Raw genomic sequence first — 23,602 nt, 5'->3', positions numbered from 1 at the left:
CATACGAACTTTCTATAATAACTTAATAAGCAAATTTGAAACCAACGCTATAAGATGGAATCACTCCTTTGTCATTAAAAGAAGGATTTCAAAGTGTGACGAAAACGACTCCCAAACCATTGATGCAATCTGTAAGTTACCTGTTACCAGGTTAGTCGCTTGGCTGAATCGTTTGGCTTTTATATATGTTCATTAAAACATTCCAATATAAAGCACATATACTCTACGATTGCGATTCCAGATTTCGAAGTATTTTTTTTTTATTCAGAAAACAAAATTAAATTTTACATTTATAGCGTATCTTGAATCCGTGTTTGCTTACTTTATCACTAAACCCCCCTTTTTCCGCCGAGCTCGTCCCTTGGTCCTGATACCAATAATAAATATATGAAAATCTTTCCTTTACGCTTGCTCATTAAAAACGTATATAAAGTGCCAACAATACGAAGTTTTCGGTAGTTTTACATGGCCGACGTATCGTCAATGGCAAACTAAACGAAGTCCTAGAAACAAAATAGGAGGGAGCATGTTCCTTGACCCCTATGTACTGCCTCGGTTTAAATGAGCCTCTGGCTACGGCACTGATTGATATTTAATCATGTTCATCAAAAATATGAAAATAATAATATTTTGGATTTATTCATATGTTAACACTAACGCGCAATAACAAATGTTGTTTTTGTCCAGTAACAGGACCAACGCTATCTTTCCCTTAACTACCCAACACTTTTTGTGTTTTCCAGGCACATGTTTCACACTTTCATACCTATTTTTGTATTGTGTAAATATTATACACTACTAATTCATTTCCCAATACATCTTTATGTAATCTTAGCAACACTTTAGATTGGAAAGAAATGCCATTTTTAGCGTTTAACGTACATAACAACCATACATTTCCTTCACATTAAGTTCAAAACCAATTGATCTAGACAATAAAGAGGTATATCGCGTTTCTCCTAAAAAATTCACTCTGTTTGAAGTAAGTTTCCGCTTATTTTTCAAGGAATTTGTTTCATCGTGCATGGAAGTACGCAAAGTTGTAGTCCAGGGGACAATATTAAATCTCCGAGAAACTCATGATGTTTTAGTGATTGCAGGTATTGAACTGAATTCGAGGAATAACGAATTTATATTATGTGCATCAACCGGACAAAATATCAGTCTGGAGTAGCATTCACAATCTTAAATATAGAGAGTGCATCCTTGTTTAGGCAACACCAAATTAATATTTCGTTCCTCGGATTCCCCCCCCCCAAAAAAAAAAAAAAAAAAAAAAATTAGAGCGAGCGAGCGAAAAAATATAATTTAAAAATTGTTGGTCATTTTTTTTATCAAACCAGAAGCGAGCGAAGAGCGAAAAATATTTCTTTCCTATAATCAATATATATAAAAAAGATTGCTCATTAAAATTGCCCTTTAACCCATTTGAATGCATCTTGAATTGAACCTTTGAAGGACATTGGGGAAATGGGTATAAAACATCGGTTACGTCCCTTTACAAAAACACTTAAACTAGCGTAGAACTATTATAATTGATTATTTTTTTTCAGCCTTTAAACAAATTATTTACGACCAAAAATCCTTAAAAATAAGTCCAAACCAATTTGATTTAAATAATCAAAAACGTCTGTCGTGTTTCTCCTAAAATAATCACTCACTTATAAGTTAGTTATCGTTAATATTTGAAATTCACGGAATTCATGTTGCGTCAGGCCGAAAGAACGCAAAGTTCTAGTATAGCAGACACTGGTAAATATCTGACGGATAAATGTGTTGTTGTTTTCTTTCTGATAACAAGTATTGCGCTGAATTGAGCTGAATTCAAAGAAGAACGACTATAAATTATGTACTTTACTCGGACTTTAACAAAATATCAGTCTGAAGAAGCATTCTCAATGTTACATGTAAATAATAGAGATGGCATCCTAGACCACATATTCGTACTTGACAATTTATTTTAAGGGAAAAAATTGTAAAACTATGTTGTGACCATTTAACCTCAATGAACGCAGTATGAACTATGTTTAAATTACAATTAGCGAAATTCGGAATTATTGTCTGCTTAAACAACACTACGAAAGTACATAATTTAGTCTAAAAAACAATAATTGCCATATAAGCTTCCTTAACTTACACAAAATCAAATTAAATTTTCCACAAAACTTATGAAATGCTGAACATGGTGGTATTGTTTGAACATAAATCATCTGACCAATGAAATATCACGGAATATGTTTATGATTGGACTAACTATATATAATTGTCAAAGGGAAATTATTTCAAAGGTACAGTCAACAGGTCAATCTCAATACGCCTGCAATGATTGTCTCCCTTAAATTATGAAATAACAGCTGGGCTTCAAAAATGACGTTGGCAAACAAAAATGCCGTTAAATAAATACCAACTTCTATTCAAACACATTTTACTTATTTAAAAAAAGTTCGGTACAAGTAGTTCGAGTCACAAAGATGTCACCTTAACTGCTCATAGGCCATAGATTGTACAAAATGCGGGACATTAGTCTAAGTGTAACACATATTGTATGTTTAAAAAATCAATGTTCGTTATTCCATAGCCATTCTATGTTGTCTCATATGGTTCTCAGTAAGAACTTTTGTCACCTTCAAACATATTTTTCAACTTCATACTTGACCTAAGTAGGACTTTTCTGGGCCTACCAAGCAATACATGTCATATAAAGTATTTTTTATCTTAGGATTTATTTCTTAATCAAAATCATTTGTTTTAATCATTTTTCTGCATAATGATAATAACACGAAATCAAAATTTTAATATTGATTCATGGCATTTCATCTCAAGATTCAGAGTTCATTAATGATAGGGACATCACCTTTCTGTAATTTAGTTAATATACTTTTATAATTTCAAGTTATTAAATCACCTTCGAGTGTTATGATACTGAACAACTATATATATAGACAGTGATAATGTATTATAATTACGTAAATGTGTCATGTTAAGTTTCAGAACTACAATGTACAAAAAATTGACTTCATTAATGTTCAAGAGTAGGTGTGTTTTTAAATTACATTTTTTAATACTTGTCAGTAATTGAAAACTCTCATGTTAAGTACTGTCCTCCTTTTCTGTAGTACTTTTACTTCTTATGTAAAGGCAATATTTTACATATTTTCGTTTCTCTTGCATGCTTCGGTTATATAATTTGATAATTCAAATCAGTGTGATAGCCCTAAAACATTGCTTTTTTATATCATGCTCTGTATACATCAAGGAAAACGTGTTTGTGCTCCAATGCTGACATATTTTATAAATACAGTTCTAACTGAACTTATTGTTATTAATAGTGTTTACACCTAAAGACTGAGTAAAAGAATGGTACTTCGATCAACTTAGAATGTGATCCTTTCTTTTGAAATTGAGTTAAAATCATTTCCTGTTGTTTAAATCAATGATTTATAGCTTTGTAATGTACTTATAAATTACTTCACATCATGAAATTGATGTTGTTTCTCATTCTAGTAACAAACATTACACAACACTATCATTATGCAGACATTATTTTTTAAATGTTGGCTTGAAAGGAAATTCATATTAAGTATAAATTTTGTTTTATATTATTTTTAATCACGAATATACAAATATGACCAGTATATGACTTGTAGAAACCGTTTGTTTTTATTTCAAAATTCATGAAAATGGCATTACATCATAAATCATTAACATTTACACCATTACATGTAGCTTGAAAGAGTGACAGAAGCGAGGCATAGTATAAGCTACCATAACTTCCTTCTCAATTCTGTCAAATTATTTTGTTTTGTGCATATTTCATTTGTCTACTTTTCATATATTATTACCTCCGTCAACCATTTAATATTGAATATGCTATAACTATGAATATCATTATAATATTATTTTGAAATAGATACTGTTTAAATCAAAGTCATTAAAATGGTATTATCAGTGATACCAAACCAATACAGTAAGACAACTATGACTGAACCAGAAAAGTACATTTTGGCTTATTTTATAATGTATATAATTCATCACGTGTACACTTTTAGTTTACTAGTAGTGCACAAGAAGAACATGTCGTCCGTGCATTTTTGTGTGGGTGTCAATTTTTTTTCTTTACAGTACTATGAATGAATGAAGAAAATGAAAACAACAGTCATAGCTACTAATATATCTATTGTGTTTTATGGTAAATGTTAACTGCAGAACCACTATTGACACCCTTGCAAAGAATAAAAGCAGTTGCACTATAACAAATCGTGCTAGGTAAGGATCAGAAAAAAACAACGGTTTGCACTATAATAAATCCTGCAATTACGATGTCCTTGAATAGCCAATTCTACCAAGTTTGATGTCGTTCAATTGCCAAATCTACCAAGTTTGATGTCGTTCAATGACCAAATCTACCAAGTATGATGTCGTGCAATGACCAAATGTTGAAAGTGACTAAAGTGACTTAAGGTGACTAGAGTTCAGCAGGATGTTGACAGATGGACAGACGGATTAACCGCTATAGTGACTCATATTAATCCCATCCAAAATTCGTTTTGCGGTGAAAAATAAAGGCTCGTCCACCGGTTTAATCGACTACAATGATTTTCAGGTTTCGCTTTCCGATTTAAGTTCGTAACCGCGCTGTTAATGGATAAGTACATTATGCATGTATTCCATGCGTGTTTCCCACTCTAAGGCATCAATATGTTTGTAGTCAACAAGCTCAATATAAAAACCAGACATTTCCTTTCCCTTGTCTAAATAAATGTCTATAATTAAGAAAACGACAAAACCACAATTGAATGTTTTGTTATAAAGTCAGGTCGCATTCTGCCACTCAATAACAGCTGTTTATACTTTTATAATTTCTAATAGTACATTTCACATGTAGATACATCACAAAAACTTCCCGTAGTGTAAAAGCAGTTCCAAATAGCTCATTTATTCAGGTGGCCGCAATTGAACGTTCCGTTTGTATAGCTTTAGTTTTATTGCAGCACTTAGAGATGATGGTGCCAAATAGCACGACAAAGCCAGAATTATTTGATCTTCCAGTTTACTGGTTGGCTAATGAAATGTTTTACTATATACACATACCCGCAATTGTATGCTTACTCGCGAGTCTCAGCTGTGCAGTTGCCACCATTGTTCTGTTCTTCAAGCGTCGCAATGCTGGTGAGTTTTTTACTAAGTGGTCTAAAGGAGAGAGGCTTGTCGTCTACATTTCAACTTGCGATGGGATGTTCTGTGCCTCTCATTTGATTGACCATCTACAGATTCTGTTCTCTTTGGATCACGTGAGACCCAAAGAGCTGTGTGCATTTTACGGATTTATCATGACTCTCTTTGTTGTTGCCCAGATTCTCATCGTGAATGTCGTGGCTGTCAACGTCTTCGTCATGATGTTCCTGAATAAGAAATTTTCCTTCGGCAAGTATGACAGCAGGTTGCTGATCTGGGCGTTTGTGGTCCCCTTCACTGGGGCAACTGTTGCAGCCACGTATGAGCAGTTCGGGCCGATGGGAGTTTCGTAAGTCAAATGCACAAGTCACTTTTAAATTTCACCGTTATCGTTTGCATACTTTTTGAATTGCGAGATTGATGTCATTATCGGGGTATGATTGCAAATGGGCTGGTTAAAGTATGTGGAGTCCGAACTCCGTACTTAAACAAACCCAACTGCGTTAATATCCGGTTAATGACATATATCACGCAAAATTACTTCTTTTTACACCAACAGTTCATTTCATTCGAGAATAGTTATAAAAAAATCTGAAATCTTCGGAATCACTACTGAAAACAAATTAAATTAACATTTTTATTGTGTTGATTTTAGTTTGGGGCCTGCTGATACAATACAAAGAATAACAAGAAAAATATGTTTCAATTTGCATGTTTATTGTTATGCGATGATTCGCGATCCGAACACATCCGATAATCTTGGTTAATCGGTAAATATTCGCAAATAACCTAAAGGCAAAATGCAGTTCATTTAAGGAATGGAAGCTAAGGTGTAAATAAATATAATTGTTATAGATATTAAATAATCTTGTATATATATATAGTCATATATTTTGTATTAGCAAAATGTGTAAGTAATTTCTTAGCATACAATCTGTAAAACAAATGCCAATCAAGCGTGCAAATTATTAATACACAAGCAACATTAAATGAAATTTGAAATGCATGGTACACAACTATGTTACATGCTTAATTTACAGTTGGAACATATATTTTCAGATGCTATTACGACGCTATCAATGGCCACGTAGCAAATATGGTCCTCACTACAATCCCAGTACCAGTGATCCTGGTTATCAACATCGTGCTCTACATACTTAACTTCATCAGGATTCGCAGCGATGCAATAAACCGCAAGCAAGTCATCGGCTCAAATACGAAAGCTGTTAGAAGACACATTAAAGCCGCAAAGGGGATGTCAATGTTTGTTCTGGCATTCGTAATTCAATGTTGGTGTTTTGGACTTTTCGGTGTTTGGTCATTGTTTGTGGACAGTCCATTGGAAATACCGGTTATTTTTAACTACATCGGGGTCGTATTTACCAACCTTGGGGGTATTCTCAACTTGGTAGTTTATCTCCTTATGTTTAGAAGTAGTCAGATATTGAAGTCTAAGCAAGAACTATTCGAGAACAAAATAAATGATCACCTTCAGCAAGCAGCAGTGGTATTAGCTAGGAAACAATACCGGAAATGCGAAAGGGAATCATTTTTGGCAATGATTGAAGACGAAAAGGCGACACAAGTTTGATGTTGCAATATAATTAATTACTGTTTCCAGTATTCATCCAGTATTCCAGTAAACCCATTCTGTTGTACCTTTCAATTGTGTTGACTGAATTTGAATTTCAATGATTTGTTGTGGGAAATAAGGCATAGAAAACAAATGTTTTCTCTACTATATTGTCTTATTTTGTCAACATGTTCTCAGAATGTTCTCTTGTAGTATTCGAGTTGAAGATGAAATGAGCAAATATACTCGTCGACAGTTATATTTTAATTCAAGTCATTTTACTGTGAACCAAAAGGTTTAACGGTTATATTGATGTTTTAGACCAGTGCAAAAAAACTAGTGGCCCAAACATTTTTTTATAACAATATCTCATGTTTACGCTATCAGTGTCTATTGTACTTCAGCGTGTTGTTTTTGTCCTTGCATGGTTCGTGGTATTATTTAGTGACAGTAAGATGATTGTTATAAAAAGTAAAGTTAAGTCAAGTGCTTGTTCGTTATAGTATTATAGAATTATGAAGAAATTAGCTTTCTAAGCTATGCGCTAAGCAAGCAGTCAAGCAAAAGTGGATATTGTCAATGAAGTTATATATTAGACTGCTGTGGATAGCATTTGTACAGTTCATAAAACAACATTGAGCTGTATGAATAGTTTCAATCAGCCTTTTAGAAGTTATTGCATACTAAATCAAGTATAGAGCTGCCAATAAAGGCTGTAAACCTCATCTACCAAAATATAAAAGCATGCCTATGCGTCCGACAATGTCTATTGGTCATTTGAATATCACAAACACTTACTACGTTCCATAAACATGTCATGCTAGAAATATATTTACCTTATAAACAATACTACTTTATGTAACGGCAGCCAGGCAAACACAGTCATATATTTGTTTCGGTTAGCGCAGTGGATAGCGCATTCATTTCTCACCAGGCGTCCCGGTTTCGGTTACAACCGTGGGCGCATGTGAGTTTGGTAAGTGGTCACCAAGCCGGACAAGTGGGTTTACTCCGGGTCCTCGGATTTCCAAAACAACACAGGACAACATCCTCGTGTAAAATTGTACCAATAAGAGTGTTTATAAAATGCTGATAGAACTTATTTCACATTCGTTGTAAAATGAATAAGTTTAAAATAATGTTCTTATTCTGTTTCTGTTTCACTATATATATATATAACCATTACATCAGAATAATTTTCATTTTAGGTTGCGCACTCTTCTTAATTTATTACCATTCAAAAGGTTGATGTTTAACTACATCAATAGTTTGTAAATAAAATGGACTGAAATTCATCATCTGCAGATTTGAAAAAAAAAGCTTTTCTCAGTTTTCAGAAATGCGTAACTCGGGCAACAACTATTGTAATGTGAACCACATGCCAATATTGGAATGCGTACCTTGGGCCAATATTATAATGCTTACCATGGGTAACACTTATGATGCGTGTCACGGGTCACCATTGAAATGCGTAACACGGGCCACAATTGTAATGCGCTCCAAGCGACACTTATGTGATGCGTAGCTTTGGCCAACATTGTAATGCAGACCTTGGGTCACAATTTCGATGCGTACCATTGAAATGTATAACACGGGCCAACATTATAATGCTTTTCGTGCGACACAATTGCGATGCGCCCTTTGGCAACATATTAATGCGGACCATGGGTCTTAATCATGATGCGTACCGCGGGTCACAATTGAAATGCATAGAATGGGACAAATTTGTAATATGTGTAATGTGGGACACTATAGCGATGCGAATCTTTGGACAACATTGTTATGCGGATCATGGGTCTCAATCATGATGCAAACCGCAGGTCACAATTGAAATGCATTTCATGGGACAAATTTGTTATTTGTACTTGGGACACTATTGCGGTGCGTATCTTGGGCCAACATTGTAATGCGGACCATGGGTCACAATTCTGATGCGTACCGCCATTGAAATGTATAACACGGGCCAATTCTTCATGCGTACCATGCGACATTATTCTGATACGTACCATGGGCCACCATTGTAATGCGTACGATTGGTCACCATTACAATGCTTACCATGGGCTACAAATGTATTGCGTAGCATGGGTCACCATTGCAATGCGTACGATTGGTCACTATTGCAATGCTTACCATGGGCTAGAAATGTGTTGCGTAGCATGGGTCACCATTGCAATGCGTAAGATTGGTCACCATTGCAATGCTTACCATGGGCTAGAAATGTATTGCGTAGCATGGGCCACCATTGTTATGCGCACACTTGGTCACCATTGCAATGCTTACCATGGGCTACAAATGTATTGCGTAGCATGGGTCACCATTGCAATGCGTACGATTGGTCACTATTGCAATGCTTACCATGGGCTAGAAATGTGTTGCGTAGCATGGGTCACCATTGCAATGCGTAAGATTGGTCACTATTGCAATGCTTACCATGGGCTACAAATGTGTTGCGTAGCATAGGCCACCATTGCAATGCGTACGATTGTTCACCATTACAATGTTTACCATGGGCTAGAAATGTATTGCGTAGCATGGGCCATCATTGTTATGCGTACAATAGGTCACCATTGCAATGCTTACCATGGGCTAGAAATGTATTGCGTATCATGGGCCACCATTGTTATGCGTACGATTGGTCACCATTGCAATGCTTACCATGGGCTAGAAATGTATTGCGTATCATGGGCCACCATTGTTATGCGTAAGATTGGTCACCATTGCAATGCTTACCATGGGCTACAAATATATTGCGTATCATGGGCCACCATTGTTATGCGTACGATTGGTCACCATTGCAATGCTTACCATGGGCTAGAAATGTATTGCGTATCATGGGCCACCATTGTTATGCGTACGATTGGTCACCATTACAATGCGTACCATGGGCTATAAATATATTGCGTAGCATTGGCCACAAGTGTTATGCGTACGATTGGTCACCATTACAATGTTTACCATGGGCTAGAAATGTATTGCTTAGCATGGACCACACTTGTTATGCGTACCAAGAGAACACTATTATACTTCAACAATTTGCACTTGAAATAATCGGGATTGAAATGAAGGCATTATAATTAGCAACTTACCTGCGTTGGTAAACGGCATTATGATAGATTTTGAAGTCCGTGTTGCTAACGTATCTGTCGCCTGTTATGCTTCAATGTAAAGACTAAGTGAATATGTAGGTACATTTAAGTATGTTTATTGTATGGGTTCAGCATAAATAATAAATATGAGTATAATGATACATATGGTATGTGAAATAACATTTTTGGCAGTGTATCTTTATATTTACGAACGAGCGAAATGAACCCCGGGAGACGGCATATTGTTATACTTGAGATGGTCATGATGCCGGTTTTTCAAATAAGCGTAGAGAAATTTATTAAAAACCCAAGGATAGATAGATAGAGGAAATTTTGCAGACTTCTAGATTAATGCATACATTAGATGACCATATAGATAACAGGCATCCGTTCGTCAGTCTGATCGTGCGCACCTTTTAGGCTAGACAGTTTGCGTAGATTTATGTCTTTTCACCTTAAATAAATCACATATAAAACATATTAGTATGTTTTTAAAACAAATCCTTATTTCAACGTTTAGACTAAGACTTCTGTGGATTTATTTGGAAACAATAAATTTGGTATAACTTTTTATTCTGCGCTTATTATTAAAACAAATTTCTTATCAAAGAAACTTCACTTAATGTATACTGGACCAGACTAATGACCATGGAAGAAGGGACGGGGAAGAGGGGGATAGAGAAGGATAAAAGAGGGGGGGGAATAAGGGTCATGGGTATACATAAATGGAAAAGGGAATGAAAAAAGGGAGCAAAAGAAGGAAGGTGGTATCATGTACATTGAAGTTTAGTCTAATATATCGTAAGCAACTAAAAAATTTCTGGACTCTGGCTCAAGTTCTTAGTAAATTTAAAACTGAATTTATTTAACTAAGTATGTTCTGATGTAAAGTATTCATGGCAGAACATATTTTGATATGTTTTCGTTCAAACGATACAAATAGGCAATGACTTTTGCAAAATTTTAAGTTTATCATTCACAGCAAAACAGTAGGATAGTTGTTGAAAAGCATTTGAAAAATTGCTAAATGATGTCACGTTTCCGATCATTTATGCTCAGCGACCATATTCGAGTAACTGTGTAAAAGACTGTACTGTTACACCTACATTTTCTCAGCAGGCCAATGGCTTATTTTTACCGCATATGTAATATATGTCCATCACTGTGTTAACATACCCTAATTTCAATGTTTGTTTATTTTGTTTGTATTTGTGAAATCAATTAGTTGTTTTAATATGTTTTTCTGTACTTATAAAAACAACTTCTTTATCATTGTCATAATTCATTCTAAATTGCCAAAAAAATAGAATCAGCAGTCTGTCTACTATGTTTAGTGAAGGACATGGCATTTATTTTCCATGATTTGTATTGGCTACATCATATTTTTTTTTATTCCGTTATGTGTTATGATTATTGATGAATTGTAGTTTATTTCATAATACATTAGACAATATGTCCATGAGTATACACATTATAAAGGGTACATTATTAAACAACTAAGTCATAGGTCGTAAGACATGATGTATTAACAGCGAAAATACGATATGTTTTCTACTCCTAATACATATGAAAAATTTTCGTAATTCAAACGCTTTATACACATACATCGCCAAATTCCTATTAACAACAGCTTTTTGAGATGTCCTCAACTCAATAAACTTAAACATATTTCGTCTTTTAAAGTAATATGGTTGGATGTACATTTTTCGAAGTTCAGCATACAATGGACATTCAAGTAAAAAGTGATATTCGTTTTCAAGAGTGTTACAAAATATGCATTTTCCTTCTTTCATTATAGGGTGTTGCGACTGGCTTAAAATTGCCATCTACCTGTTTCGATGCTCAACATATGACTTGACATTCTTAACCTGTACATTCATTATTTATGTGATATAAATTCAATCTGAACTTTACTTACTACAGAAAACATTGCCATCCTAGCCTGATCCACACGAGACTTCTTTGTTTTTGAAAACAAATGCCATTGTAATTTGATTGAACGCCAAGATAATTGAATATGTATGTGTATATACATCTTTCAAAGTGTTTATTTATTCATGTTTCTGGTCAGGTAGTCAGTGCATCGAAATTGAGTTTGTAAATAAGACAAAACATGTCATTTAAAAAAAACGAAGTTTTAATGGGATTAATATTCGGAACTTATATCTATTCAGCACAGTTCTTATGTTTGTCGTACATAATAAGTGTGTTTACAAGGGATGCAACTCTTTCAAGCAAATATCACGAGACGCTAAAATAAATAGCCTAACTACAATCGAAACATAGATTTTTCCCCGAAATATTTCCTTCTTTTTTATTCAATTTAAGGTTTTTAACAAAATATTATGATGATAAGTTAATCAATAAAAAAATAAATATATAAAATTCATTTTGTGGAAGAGATCTGCTCTGCTCGACTACGGAGATCACTGCTTAGAGATTCAAGTTATTTCATAACACAGGAATAGCATATGCATGTGATTTGTACATGGAACGAATAATCTTTTGTAAACAAAACATTTTAACTACAGTTTAACATATTATACATAAGTGAATCATGAAAAAAGTGAAAAGTATTTTTAAAGAATTTGGTGTTATTATTAGCTTGTGTTACGGAGAATATAATTAATTAAATTTGGCCAAAATAATTTACAAAAAAGGTTACCTCTATAGTTCTATCCTTAAAGTTCAACAATATTTGATATTTGTAAATATTTGGGTGCTTAACATAGAAATTGTTATTTTTTTTTTCTTTCATGTAAAAGTAATTACATTCCATTAAATAATGATATTCATCACCCAACGAGCTATAACTATGTAAACTACAAATACATGTACGTTGATTTAATCTTTATAATAAAAAAATCGTCCTTTTTCTATTAGTAATTCTTCATTCAAAGTTAAATTAACATAGAATTAAAGCTAAAATTAAAGGTATAATGTTAAGATAGTCCTAAAATATATTTTGTGTTTTATACAATTTATACACCACATACTAAACACTTTAGAATTTAGAATGGTTTTGTTCCAGCTTAAAAAATCAAACGTTCTGAACTTTAACAATGATCTTAAATGAAGTATACTGACAGCATTTTGAGACGTAAAGTATTCTAATATACCAACATAATCAAGTGAGGATTTAACATAATCAATCCAAGGAAATTAAAAAGAGCCAGCATTATGTAGATTAAAAGCCGTATCATACAATAAATTACTTATTTTGTCAACTTTGGCATTCAAAATCTTACCCTTATAGCATGAAACTCTAGACTTAATCTGTGATGCAATCGCTTTCGAATTGCTAAGTATTATAACTTTGAATTAGGATGCATTAACACACAGACCCCACAACACGCAGTATTCATTCATAGCATCAAAAGCATTCTGTAGATCAGACTGGCATTATGCTTTAACAACTGTCCAGCATAGCCATTGACGAAGTGGAAAATCCTTTAAATTTACTACAAATAAATTGTTTTAAATCATTAAGAAACAGGAAAAAGTATTGGTTACATGTTTTCACTTAACGTACACTTAACATTACTTGTAAAGAAATTAGATGAAGTATTATCCACTTTAACACACGATTTTGAAATACAGTACATATTAATATATATAATTCTTAGACATTTTCCATTGATATTTGTATTCACTTATTTCCTCTAAAGAGCTAGACGATTAACAGAGTCCAACGCCTTTTTATAATCTTTAAATACACAATACATTTTTTTTTATTTTTAGCAAGGTAAAAATCATTTTAGTGAGAAGATATAATCAGTTCTGTACTCTTTCCTTAATCCAGCTTGTTCCTCACATAGACTAGAAAGTTAATTACGTTACATGTACACACCCATTCAATTATACCGTGTTTGAAATATAGGACTGCCCTTTGATGACGACATGAGAGGGTAGTCGGTAGCAGAGGGCTATTTATACGAGATGATCAGTTTTCAGCGGTGGAATGCGATATAAGGTAAAGTAAAGATTGATGTCTATTGCAATATATTTATATTTTATGTAAGAAACGTTTCTTGTATTGATTTACCGAAATAGCCACGAAGCAAATATTCGGTTTTGTCACATATTTTCGCAACTTGATTGATCGTTAAGTATTGAACATTGATCAAGCCCAGTCGCGAGTATATGTTTTCACACCATATTTTAATGTTATAAAATGAAAGTTTACCCATATCTTAATATAAGATGTGTTTTTTTTTCATTGTTTGTCTTCTGTTTGTAGTCAAGCAAAATATGTTCATAAAACCCATACAACAGTTCTATGATTAAATACATGTCAAATGACTAACATTGAAGCGAAAGGGACCCGAAGTATTGTAGCTAAAATAAGTAATGTGGAAAGAGCAATAAATAAATTTAAGAACTTTCATATCTTCGACCAGCTGATTTGTAGTGTCACTCTTCGGTAGCATTAATAAGATATGATCGGAACTCTAGCAAACAAAGGTTATTCAAGGGCCCAATAATGTCTTGTCCAGACAATTAGTAAAATTGTATGTGCACACTTAAAATGTTATGGTTTCAATCTCACATTTCAGGCGTGTCAAATGGTAGATTATGTATTAGTGCATGGAATTAGTAAATTAACTTATCAAGGTACATGTTTCATTTGATTATTTGCGTTTTTTACTATGTTAACATCTGTAGTCTCCGCCTTATGGTAACTGAAGTTAATAATGCTTAATATGGCACTTTTTTCTTATTTTGAGTTTCTAATTATTACAAATGATATAACAAAACGTCTGTAGATTACCTTAAAGAAGCTTCAATATGCTATTTTTGCTTTCAATTCTTTTCGTAGTTTTAGAATCCCAATAAATAAGGTGGAATAAAACAAGTGCGCCATTATCATATGTTTTACAAGAAAAAAAAAGAATTACTTCTCCCTCAATACGATCTTCATGTCTAAGGATTTTGAAATCGATACATTCCAGCGACGGGAAGTTTTTACCCTCTACCTACGTTATTTTCGGTTAGGTGCGCAACTCTTAAGATCCCAATTTAGCGATTAATTGAAAGGTACTAAAGCGGATTAAAATTGGTCTTAACATTAACTCATGATACTCAAAGAGCCAAGTAAATGAGATCTAACAAAAAGACAACTGTCATTTTTGACTATTAAATATCGTAAACGGGTCTTCATAAATGCTTTGACTTTCATGAGGACACATGGGATTAATTACCATTGAGTGTGATGACTCGCAACAAATCAAGGGAAGGACAAATCACAATGACTCTTTAAGCAAGGTGTCTAAAGGAAATATTCATAGTTGCAGTTAGAGATAGTGACAGATGTATTGATATCTGGATATCTATTTGCTAGCATTTGGTTATCAATCAGAACAATAAGTGGACTTTATTTGATATTGATTGGTTATTAATAAAATCAGTGCCTGGATAACTATTTGATATCAATGGTTATCGACTGGAATATATTGAATAAACAATCAATTAAAATTATTTTAAATCTAGTTATTCTTTAAAACATGTAAAATTGGTATTTATTTGTTGTTTTTAGTGATATCGAATAATAACTAAAACAGTGATTCGATATGGTTTGGAAACAAAAGTTGCACTCTAATTTGACATATGTATATAGCAAATAAAAAAGGTAGTGTGTATCTGCTAGATTAGTAGGCCCTTATCTATTACATGTATTTTAAAGATGCACATTTACTCCCAAATAAGATTTACCACAATTAATAATATTGTTTTAATATTCCAAAAAAGATGTCAAAAACAATGGTTCTTATGAATGATACCGAGTTTAATGAGACTATAGTAAACATCAATTAATCTTTTAGCATTCACAAATCATTTATATATGTTTGGGTTTTCAGCTTTAAAACACACGATTACAATCTTGTTAGCAGTAATTAATGTTTTACATATATGCAATATTTAGTAAGTAGTGACATTTCTATCAGTCAAAGTTAATGTTTGTTATACATGTGTATGTGTTGATTTTGAATAAGATTGTCACTTTAAATGATTGATTTTATCCAGATACTATCTAACTATATCTTTAGACAGTCATTGATGATTGGATATGACGACATTTATTGGATATGTATTTCAACATTGATTGGATATCCATTTTGGTAGTTAAACAGCGACTGGATATCTTATTTCAACAGTAATTGGATATCTTATTCTAACAACGATTATTTATATTATTTAAAAAAAGTGATTGGATATCATTTTCAACAGTGGTTGTGAAACAACAATTGCACAGTTAATATATGAGCAGTTTGAATACACTGTTTTTTAACAGTGGTTTATTGGATATATACATAATCAGTGATTGAATATGAATTAACCAATGGTTGGATATCTACTTCATGAGGGATTGAATAAGAATTAACAAATGATTGGATATCTACATCATCAGTGATTGAATAAGAATTAACCAATGGTTGGATATCTACTTCATCAGTGATTGAATATGAATTCACCAATGATTGGATATCTACATCATCAGTGATTGAATAAGAATTCATCAATGATTGGATATTTACTTCATCAGTGATTGAATATGAATTCACCAATGATTGGATATCTACAGCATCAGTGATTGAATAAGAATTAACCAATGATTGGATATCTACTTCATCAGTGATTGAATAAGAATCAATCAATGTTGGATATCTACATCATCAGTGATTGAATAAGAATTGACCAATCATTGGATATCTACATTATCAGTGATTGAGTATGAATTAACCAATGGTTGGATATCTACATCATCAGTGATTGAATAAGAATTAACCAATCATTGGATATCTACATCATCAGTGATGAATATGAATTAACCAATCATTGGATATATACATAATCAGTGATTGAATATGAATTAACGTAAGATTGGATATCTGCATCATCAGTGATTGAGTATAAATTAACCAATGAGTGGATATATACATCATCAGTGATTAAATATGAATTAACCAATGAGTGGATATCTTCATCTTCAATGATTAAATATGAATTAACCAATGAGTTGATAACTACATCATCAATGATTAAATATGAATTAACCAATGAGTGGATTTAAATTATTTCAAAAGTGAGTGAATATCTGATAAACAAAAGTAAGTGGTTGGCTATGCTTTGATTATTCACGCTGCAAGACCGGTCCCGACCCCCTGGTATCTGTGGTTCGGAGATATCTTCGACATTAACTTCCCATTACAAGCTATGTCGGAGCCGGTTGAAAAGTATGAACAGTAGCGTTTCGGGGACACTTTGCTACGTTAGAAATCGGCGGTCAAATAACATCCCAGGCACCCCGACGGTTGCATTAAGTAGGGAATAGGGTCTTAAACACTATTACTAAATCGTGTAATAATTGTAATAAATAGTTAAACCGGTTGGTTTGATAGTTGCTCTTGCAGTTAACTGTTCATCCTTGAGGTAACTGACATGGAGTATGATATTGGTACATAATATTTACTAAGTAACGATTACGGTTTGTAATGACCGGCATTTCAGACTTACGTCATATGCCATGTGAAATGACCCTTGAATACTATCTATTTTTCTAAATTGATATGCATACACAATGTAAATGAAGATTGAGATATACAGACTTAAATAAAAATAGCATATCGATGAATATATGATTATAGTCGTTGCAATAAACGTCTTCGTCATGATGTTCCTGAACAAGAAAATTTCGCAAGTACGACAGCAGTTTGCTTATCTTGGTGTCCCCATCATTGGGGCATCGGTTGCAGCCTCGTATGAGCAGTTTGGGCCGATGGGAGTTGCGTAAGTCAAATACTCAAACTACTTTTAGTTTTAGTTTTACTCTTTTCATTCTTTGAATTATGATAACTCTCAGCTATGAATTGATATATAATTTTAATACATAATTTTTAATTTCATGTGTGTGTATATATATAAGATCAAACAGTGCAACTAATGTCTAAGTATACATATATGCAGTTATTGCACTAATGTAACGAAATGTTATTTGACATGAATGGTACCCAACTGTGTTACATGCTAGAGTAATAATTATAACATATACTTCCAGATGCCTTTCAAGGGCCACATGGCAAATATGGTCCTCACTACCATCCCAGTGCCAGTGATTCTGGTTACCAACATCGTGCTCCACATATTTACCTTCATCAGGATTCGCAGCGATGCAATGATCAGTAAACACAGACTCGGCACAAATGCGAACGCTGTTGGGCGCCACATTAAAGCTGCTAAGAGAATGCTAACGTTCGTCTTTGCGTTCGTAGTTCAATGGTGGTGTTTTGGTCTCTTTGGAGCTTGGTCACTTTTTGTGGACAGTCCATTGGAAATACCGGAGATTTTGAACTACTTCGGGGTCGTATTCACCAACCTCGGGGGTGTCTTCAACTTGATAGTGTATCTCCTGGTGTTTAAAGATAAAAGTAGGCAGCTCAAGTCTAAGCCACAACAGATGAAGAACGAAAAGATCGATGACCTTCAGGAATTAACCGTCACAAGAGCAAAGAAACAACATATTTTTCCGAAATGCGAAAAGGAAGCAATTTTGGAAATGATAAAAAAACGCAAAAGCGACAGATGTCTGATGTAGTTATATAATTAGAAACAGTATCCAAACACACTTTTACTATTGAATTAAATTTACTAAATATAAATGTACATATTTTGTAATGCATAATGATTGACATTCATATATAATTTTGGTTTTTCCATGTTTCTTATTTTGTGAACATACTTTCAGAAATGCTATCTTGTATACTGAAAACTTCCCGAGTTGTACATATGTACAAACCTCTTAAGAAAATTATGTCAATACGCACTCCCTTCCACTCGCAGGTATGCTCGCATTATTAGACAAGGGGAATTGGTAATAAGGGCGTTAGCACGCGTGAATTTCTGATTCTAGTACAAAGAAGTGTATTTGTCGATAAATCACAGTTATCGTTATTATAAGTGACCGTTTTTACTATAGAAAGTTTTGAAATACGTATCTCTAAAATATAATTGTAAGCAATAGTGACTGCACTGTTAATTTATAACGATAAATTCTACATCAATTTGAAATCCGTGCATTTAAATAGCTGTCGAGTTTCAACTTGTCGATATTAAACTAAAGCATTAATTAAAAAAGGATATTTGATATATATATCTATGATATCTGTTCATATTGTTTGATTTAGAATAACGTTATGTTTACTTATTCTAAGTCATTTATTCTCAATAGGTTCATTATGAAATTTAAAAGCAACTTAGATCATTCTGTTTAAAAAATATAAGTTATATTTATCAAATAAATATTCAATGTTTTAAGATGAAATAGTTGTATATCATAATTTTCTTGTTCATTATTTGTCATGTTTATGATTTGTATATGTTTTTATAAATAAAAGGATCACCTCGTAGTGATTCCAAAAAAAAAAAAAAGGAAGGCACAAAAATTCACTTTCGTTGGCACAATCTTGCGCATGAGTGTGTTCTAGTGTTGTGGGGGAAACCTGAGTATCCGGGGGAAAAGCCACTTGTTCGGGTTGGTTACCACAAATCACTCGGTCTGTAATTTAACCCAGGATAACTTGGTGAGTAGCTTGTGTGCTTATCACTGCGCACAAGGACAATCAGATTTGATCAATGAAATTAAACATCAGATTGCTGTTGATATGCTGTTTCATTATCTACGATCAGTGCTTTCGAAGTATTTGCATATTGTATCGCGTATAAACTTATGAAGACAGTGAAACTCACTAAAATACCTAGGCGACCGAAAATGTATGATGTATCACAAAAACATCAAAGACAAAATCGACAAAATTATACCACTACAGCAAGAAATGAAATGGGAGGATGGGTTCGATGGAAAATTGCCGAGGTGTTCCGACTGCGGTAATCATTTAGAATAAAAGGAAAAAGTATATTCCCTATTCCCCTAGGTAGTGGTCAATCTCCTACACAGTGATCTCCCCTGACTAGCAGGAATAGATCTCTGCCACTATGAGCGAGTATAGCTGCAATTTAGCTATCCATTTTGTTAAATAAAAAATAATATTAAATTTCATTGCTTTTATAACATTTTAATTACTCAAGATAAATGGAGGTTGAAACACGAAAAAACTTTCAAAATCAAAGATAATTTACAATCTTTATCTATGTATCACGTGATATCTATCCATGGTCATGTGATTTGCATGGCGACAGTGCTTACTGTACTGTAAGGGAAGCAACAATGCGTGGAGTTTTGGTAACGGTCTCACCGGACCTGTCAAAATTACGGGGAATCACCCGTTGTGTAAGACCCCTGAATCTATATGCCCCTGCCTCCCCTCAGAGTGAGACAAAACACTGATGAATGTATTTTGATAAAGCTGGGATACGTGTTTCATTTAAAAAAGGTCAAGTTGTCACTTTTTCGGAATCATTTAACACATCGTTCATCATTCGACTGGTCACAGATACGTTTCGTGACGACACTAAATCAAGATGTATCACAGGAGGGATAACTACCCCCATTATCGTGTTTGTCACTTTGAAGTCATTTTATGACCAATACAAATCAGCACCGTGACATGTGCATCAATAAGTAGGTCAGATTTTGAGATATTGAAAAAAATTAATGGTCGACAGGGGCAAAGCTTCCTATTGGTCTTGTAAGCGGTGGCCTAATTTTTTTCCTAAATTATTTTTTGAAAACCTGCCCAAATAATTGATAACGACAAATTGTTGTCAAATGTCTTCTGTTGTTATAAGACGCATACGTTTTAGGTAGAATGTAAGGAAATTGGTGTTCTTGTAAAACACATATCGATACAAAATACACACGCAATTGCATCTCCTACAATGGGTGTATATGTTCCACAAAAAGTTTATGCTGTCTCCGATCTGAACCAATTTGTGTAAAAGCTCATTTAAATAAAATTGTGTTTTGTATTTTAACATTAAACCCTTGAAAAAATGCTCCTGGTGTGCTGCTTGAACCATTGACATCCGGTTTATTAAGTATGAGTGTTACCAACTGAGCTACCTTACCAACTTTCAATCTTTTTGAAACAGCAATCTTTAAATTGAAAAAAAGAACGCGCCTGATGTGCGGTTCAAACCATTGACCTTTTGATGCGAAGAGCTAACTTGTGAACTTGTTTTTCTAATCGCAAATTATAATACTTAAACAGTACCTTGCCATTTTAATAATCGGGATCCGGGCTTTTTACGATTTTTAAAACGATAAATATTTCTAATTACTAATTATTAGCCATTAACTTCAATGAAAACCCACATGATGATATTGTATCTATTCCGTGTTCTTTTACCGTGTTGTTTGTAATGCTTCAATGTTTGTGTCTTTTAACAAAACAGAATTAAAGGCTTGATTAAGTGAAGATGTGAGTTCGTTTAAGTGTATGTATTGTACCGTTTTGGTTCCAATAAACATGACAATTTCCACAGTTACGTTTTCAAAACTATATACGTTACAATATTTCTTGAAAAAAAGCACGTTCTAAAAAAACGGGGGTAAAGATTGAAAACGCTAAGTACAAGATATATGCCTGTTCCTGTAATATTCTATCATTTTAATCACATTCCGTTACATATGTACGGATAAACAGATAAAACATTTACAATGCAAAAAAAACAACAAGTATTGCTACATCAGAATTCATATCAATTGCTAAGTCTAAGGGACTGAACTCTTCGCTCTCTAAATCATCTCAACTTCCATGACAGCAATATATGATATAAATATCAATAAGCAGAGTGACATTTTTGACTGGAAAAAAAACACGAAAGTAAATTATTCAGTCTACCAAAGGTAAAACAACAAATCCAAACAATACCGGTCATATTAGATACCAAAGTTAGGACAAAATCAAAATAATAGCTTCAACAAAACTTATAAAATGTTTAACATGGACTTTGCACACAAATCACCTGAACAATGACATTATTGATCATGTACGAGTATATGATTGAACTGACCATGGTCTAAGGGAAATAATTTCCTAGGTAAGCTCAAATAAAATCAACCTGACAAAGCCTGCATTTATTGTCTCCCTTCAAATATATCTCACTGGATTATATTGCGCTAACAAGAATGTGAAGTAATATTTTTATATGCGATAGGAAAGGGAGATTTGGCAAGGCTTTTACTGAAGTATTGCCAAAGATATCATGATTAGCAATAATTTCCTGAGACACACAGAAGCACACGTATGGAAGAGCATTGAAGCAAAACTTACGTATTGCAATCTGACTTATACATCTTGCTTTCTTTCTTGTACATCTTCATTGAATACTGATTTTGTTATTCGAGCAACTGCATTGTGAGCTTAGAGTATTAAGTTTATTTATTTATCTCAGATATAATCGTAAGAGCTGTATTACGAAGTGCTTGTTCGGAAATCGTCTGTTAATCGATTAAACATATTTTACGCGATCTTATCACACACATTTGGCATTTCAAGTTACTGAACTTTTTATGTTCAAAAGAAAAATCTTCCAATTCATTACCATTAGAATACCAATTAAATAAATATTGCGTTCGTATAACATTATATTTACAACATATAAAGAAAGCATCGTATTCTGGGTCTAAAACAAATAAATAACATGTTACGTTGTATAGAAGGGCAAAAACAATCAGATTGTGGTGAACCCCTTAGCTGGAGTAAAAATGAAGCAAGTTTTAAAATCAAAGGTTTATATTGTAAGCAGATTCTAGCTAAATAGTGAATATTGGTATTTTGTTCCTTTACGCCGATCTTGTTGCGTTTGAAGTCAATAGAAATTAAAATCTCATCAATGGAATTTAATGCAATATCAGCAAATACATGATTTGGCCAAACATAAACAACATACTCTATAAATAGACTGCCACAAAAAAGGAGAAAATAAAAAGATTAATATATGACAAGTATAAGTTTCTAATAGTCCGACTGTTAGTATTAGACATACTGGATACAAATTTATTAAAGTGACACTGTTATTCAAAATCAATACATACACATGTATATCAAACATAAATTTTGAATGATGAACCTTAAATTACTTACTAAATAGTGCATTTATGGAAAATATTTGCTACTGGTAACAAGATTGTAACTGTGAATTTAAAAGCAGAAAGCGCAGTTATTAAATGATCGCCGAATACTAAAAGATTAACTGTGATCTACTACAGTTTCATAAGGTAGAAAAACTGTATTTTATGCTCATTTCTTTCAAATTAAACTCGATATCCTTCATAAGAACCATTGTTTTTGACATGTGTATTCATCCTTGTTTGGAATATAAAAACAATATTTTATTAATTGTGGTAAATTGTGGTAAATCTTATTTTTGGAGTAAGAGTGAATTTTTAATAGAGTTTAAAGATCAATTCAGATTATGCAAAAACAAAATATTCTCAATTCAATTACATACAGATGCCAGGTATCTAAATACATAATTAACGCAATTAATACTTTGCTCCTGGTTCTTAACACAAAAATCCCAGAGGTTTATCGGAATATCGAAGCAATGCACCACTCTTTCCTTCTGGATTCCACGGAATGATTTCCCCAACAGTATTTGGCCGTAGACATAATTACATGTTTTCTTGCCATTCTGAATTAGTTAAGCAGAAAACTCTGGTGCTTATGAATATTCTGTAAAAAACGAGTAGAATATTTATCTGATGTTTTTTTTCTTGTACTTAATGAGATTTTTGTGCTGTGGTGTGTAAATGTGCATGAGTTTTTTTCAGTTGAACGTATTAATTGGACATGTAAACAGTGATAA

The 23,602-nt window shown here is 33.2% G+C and overlaps 1 protein-coding gene across 1 annotated transcript; it reads left to right on the top strand.

Moving 5' to 3' along the window:
- The first annotated feature begins 5,000 nt into the window (after positions 1 to 5,000).
- Positions 5,001 to 18,428, top strand: LOC128246084 (uncharacterized). Its single transcript, XM_052964292.1, has 3 exons — positions 5,001 to 5,524; positions 6,235 to 6,400; positions 17,892 to 18,428. The coding sequence occupies exons 1-3, from the start codon at positions 5,001 to 5,003 to the stop codon at positions 18,426 to 18,428; spliced, it is 1,227 nt and encodes a 408-aa protein (XP_052820252.1).
- The last annotated feature ends 5,174 nt before the right edge of the window (positions 18,429 to 23,602 follow it).

This window comes from Mya arenaria, chromosome 9 (assembly GCF_026914265.1).
Source record: "Mya arenaria isolate MELC-2E11 chromosome 9, ASM2691426v1".
Classification (NCBI taxonomy): Eukaryota; Metazoa; Mollusca; class Bivalvia; order Myida; family Myidae; genus Mya; species Mya arenaria.
The sequence above is the reverse complement of the archived record's forward strand: the minus strand, read 5'-3'. Positions and strand labels throughout refer to the sequence as shown.

Excerpts from the sequence above, each read along its gene's own strand:
- LOC128246084 (XM_052964292.1), top strand. The coding sequence starts at position 5,001 with ATGATGGTGCCAAATAGCACGACAAAGCCAGAATTATTTGATCTTCCA. Across the intron at positions 5,525-6,234 it reads TTCGGGCCGATGGGAGTTTC|ATGCTATTACGACGCTATCA; the intron begins GTAAGTCAAATG and ends ATATATTTTCAG. Across the intron at positions 6,401-17,891 it reads TCGGCTCAAATACGAAAGCT|ATGCCTTTCAAGGGCCACAT; the intron begins GTTAGAAGACAC and ends ATATACTTCCAG.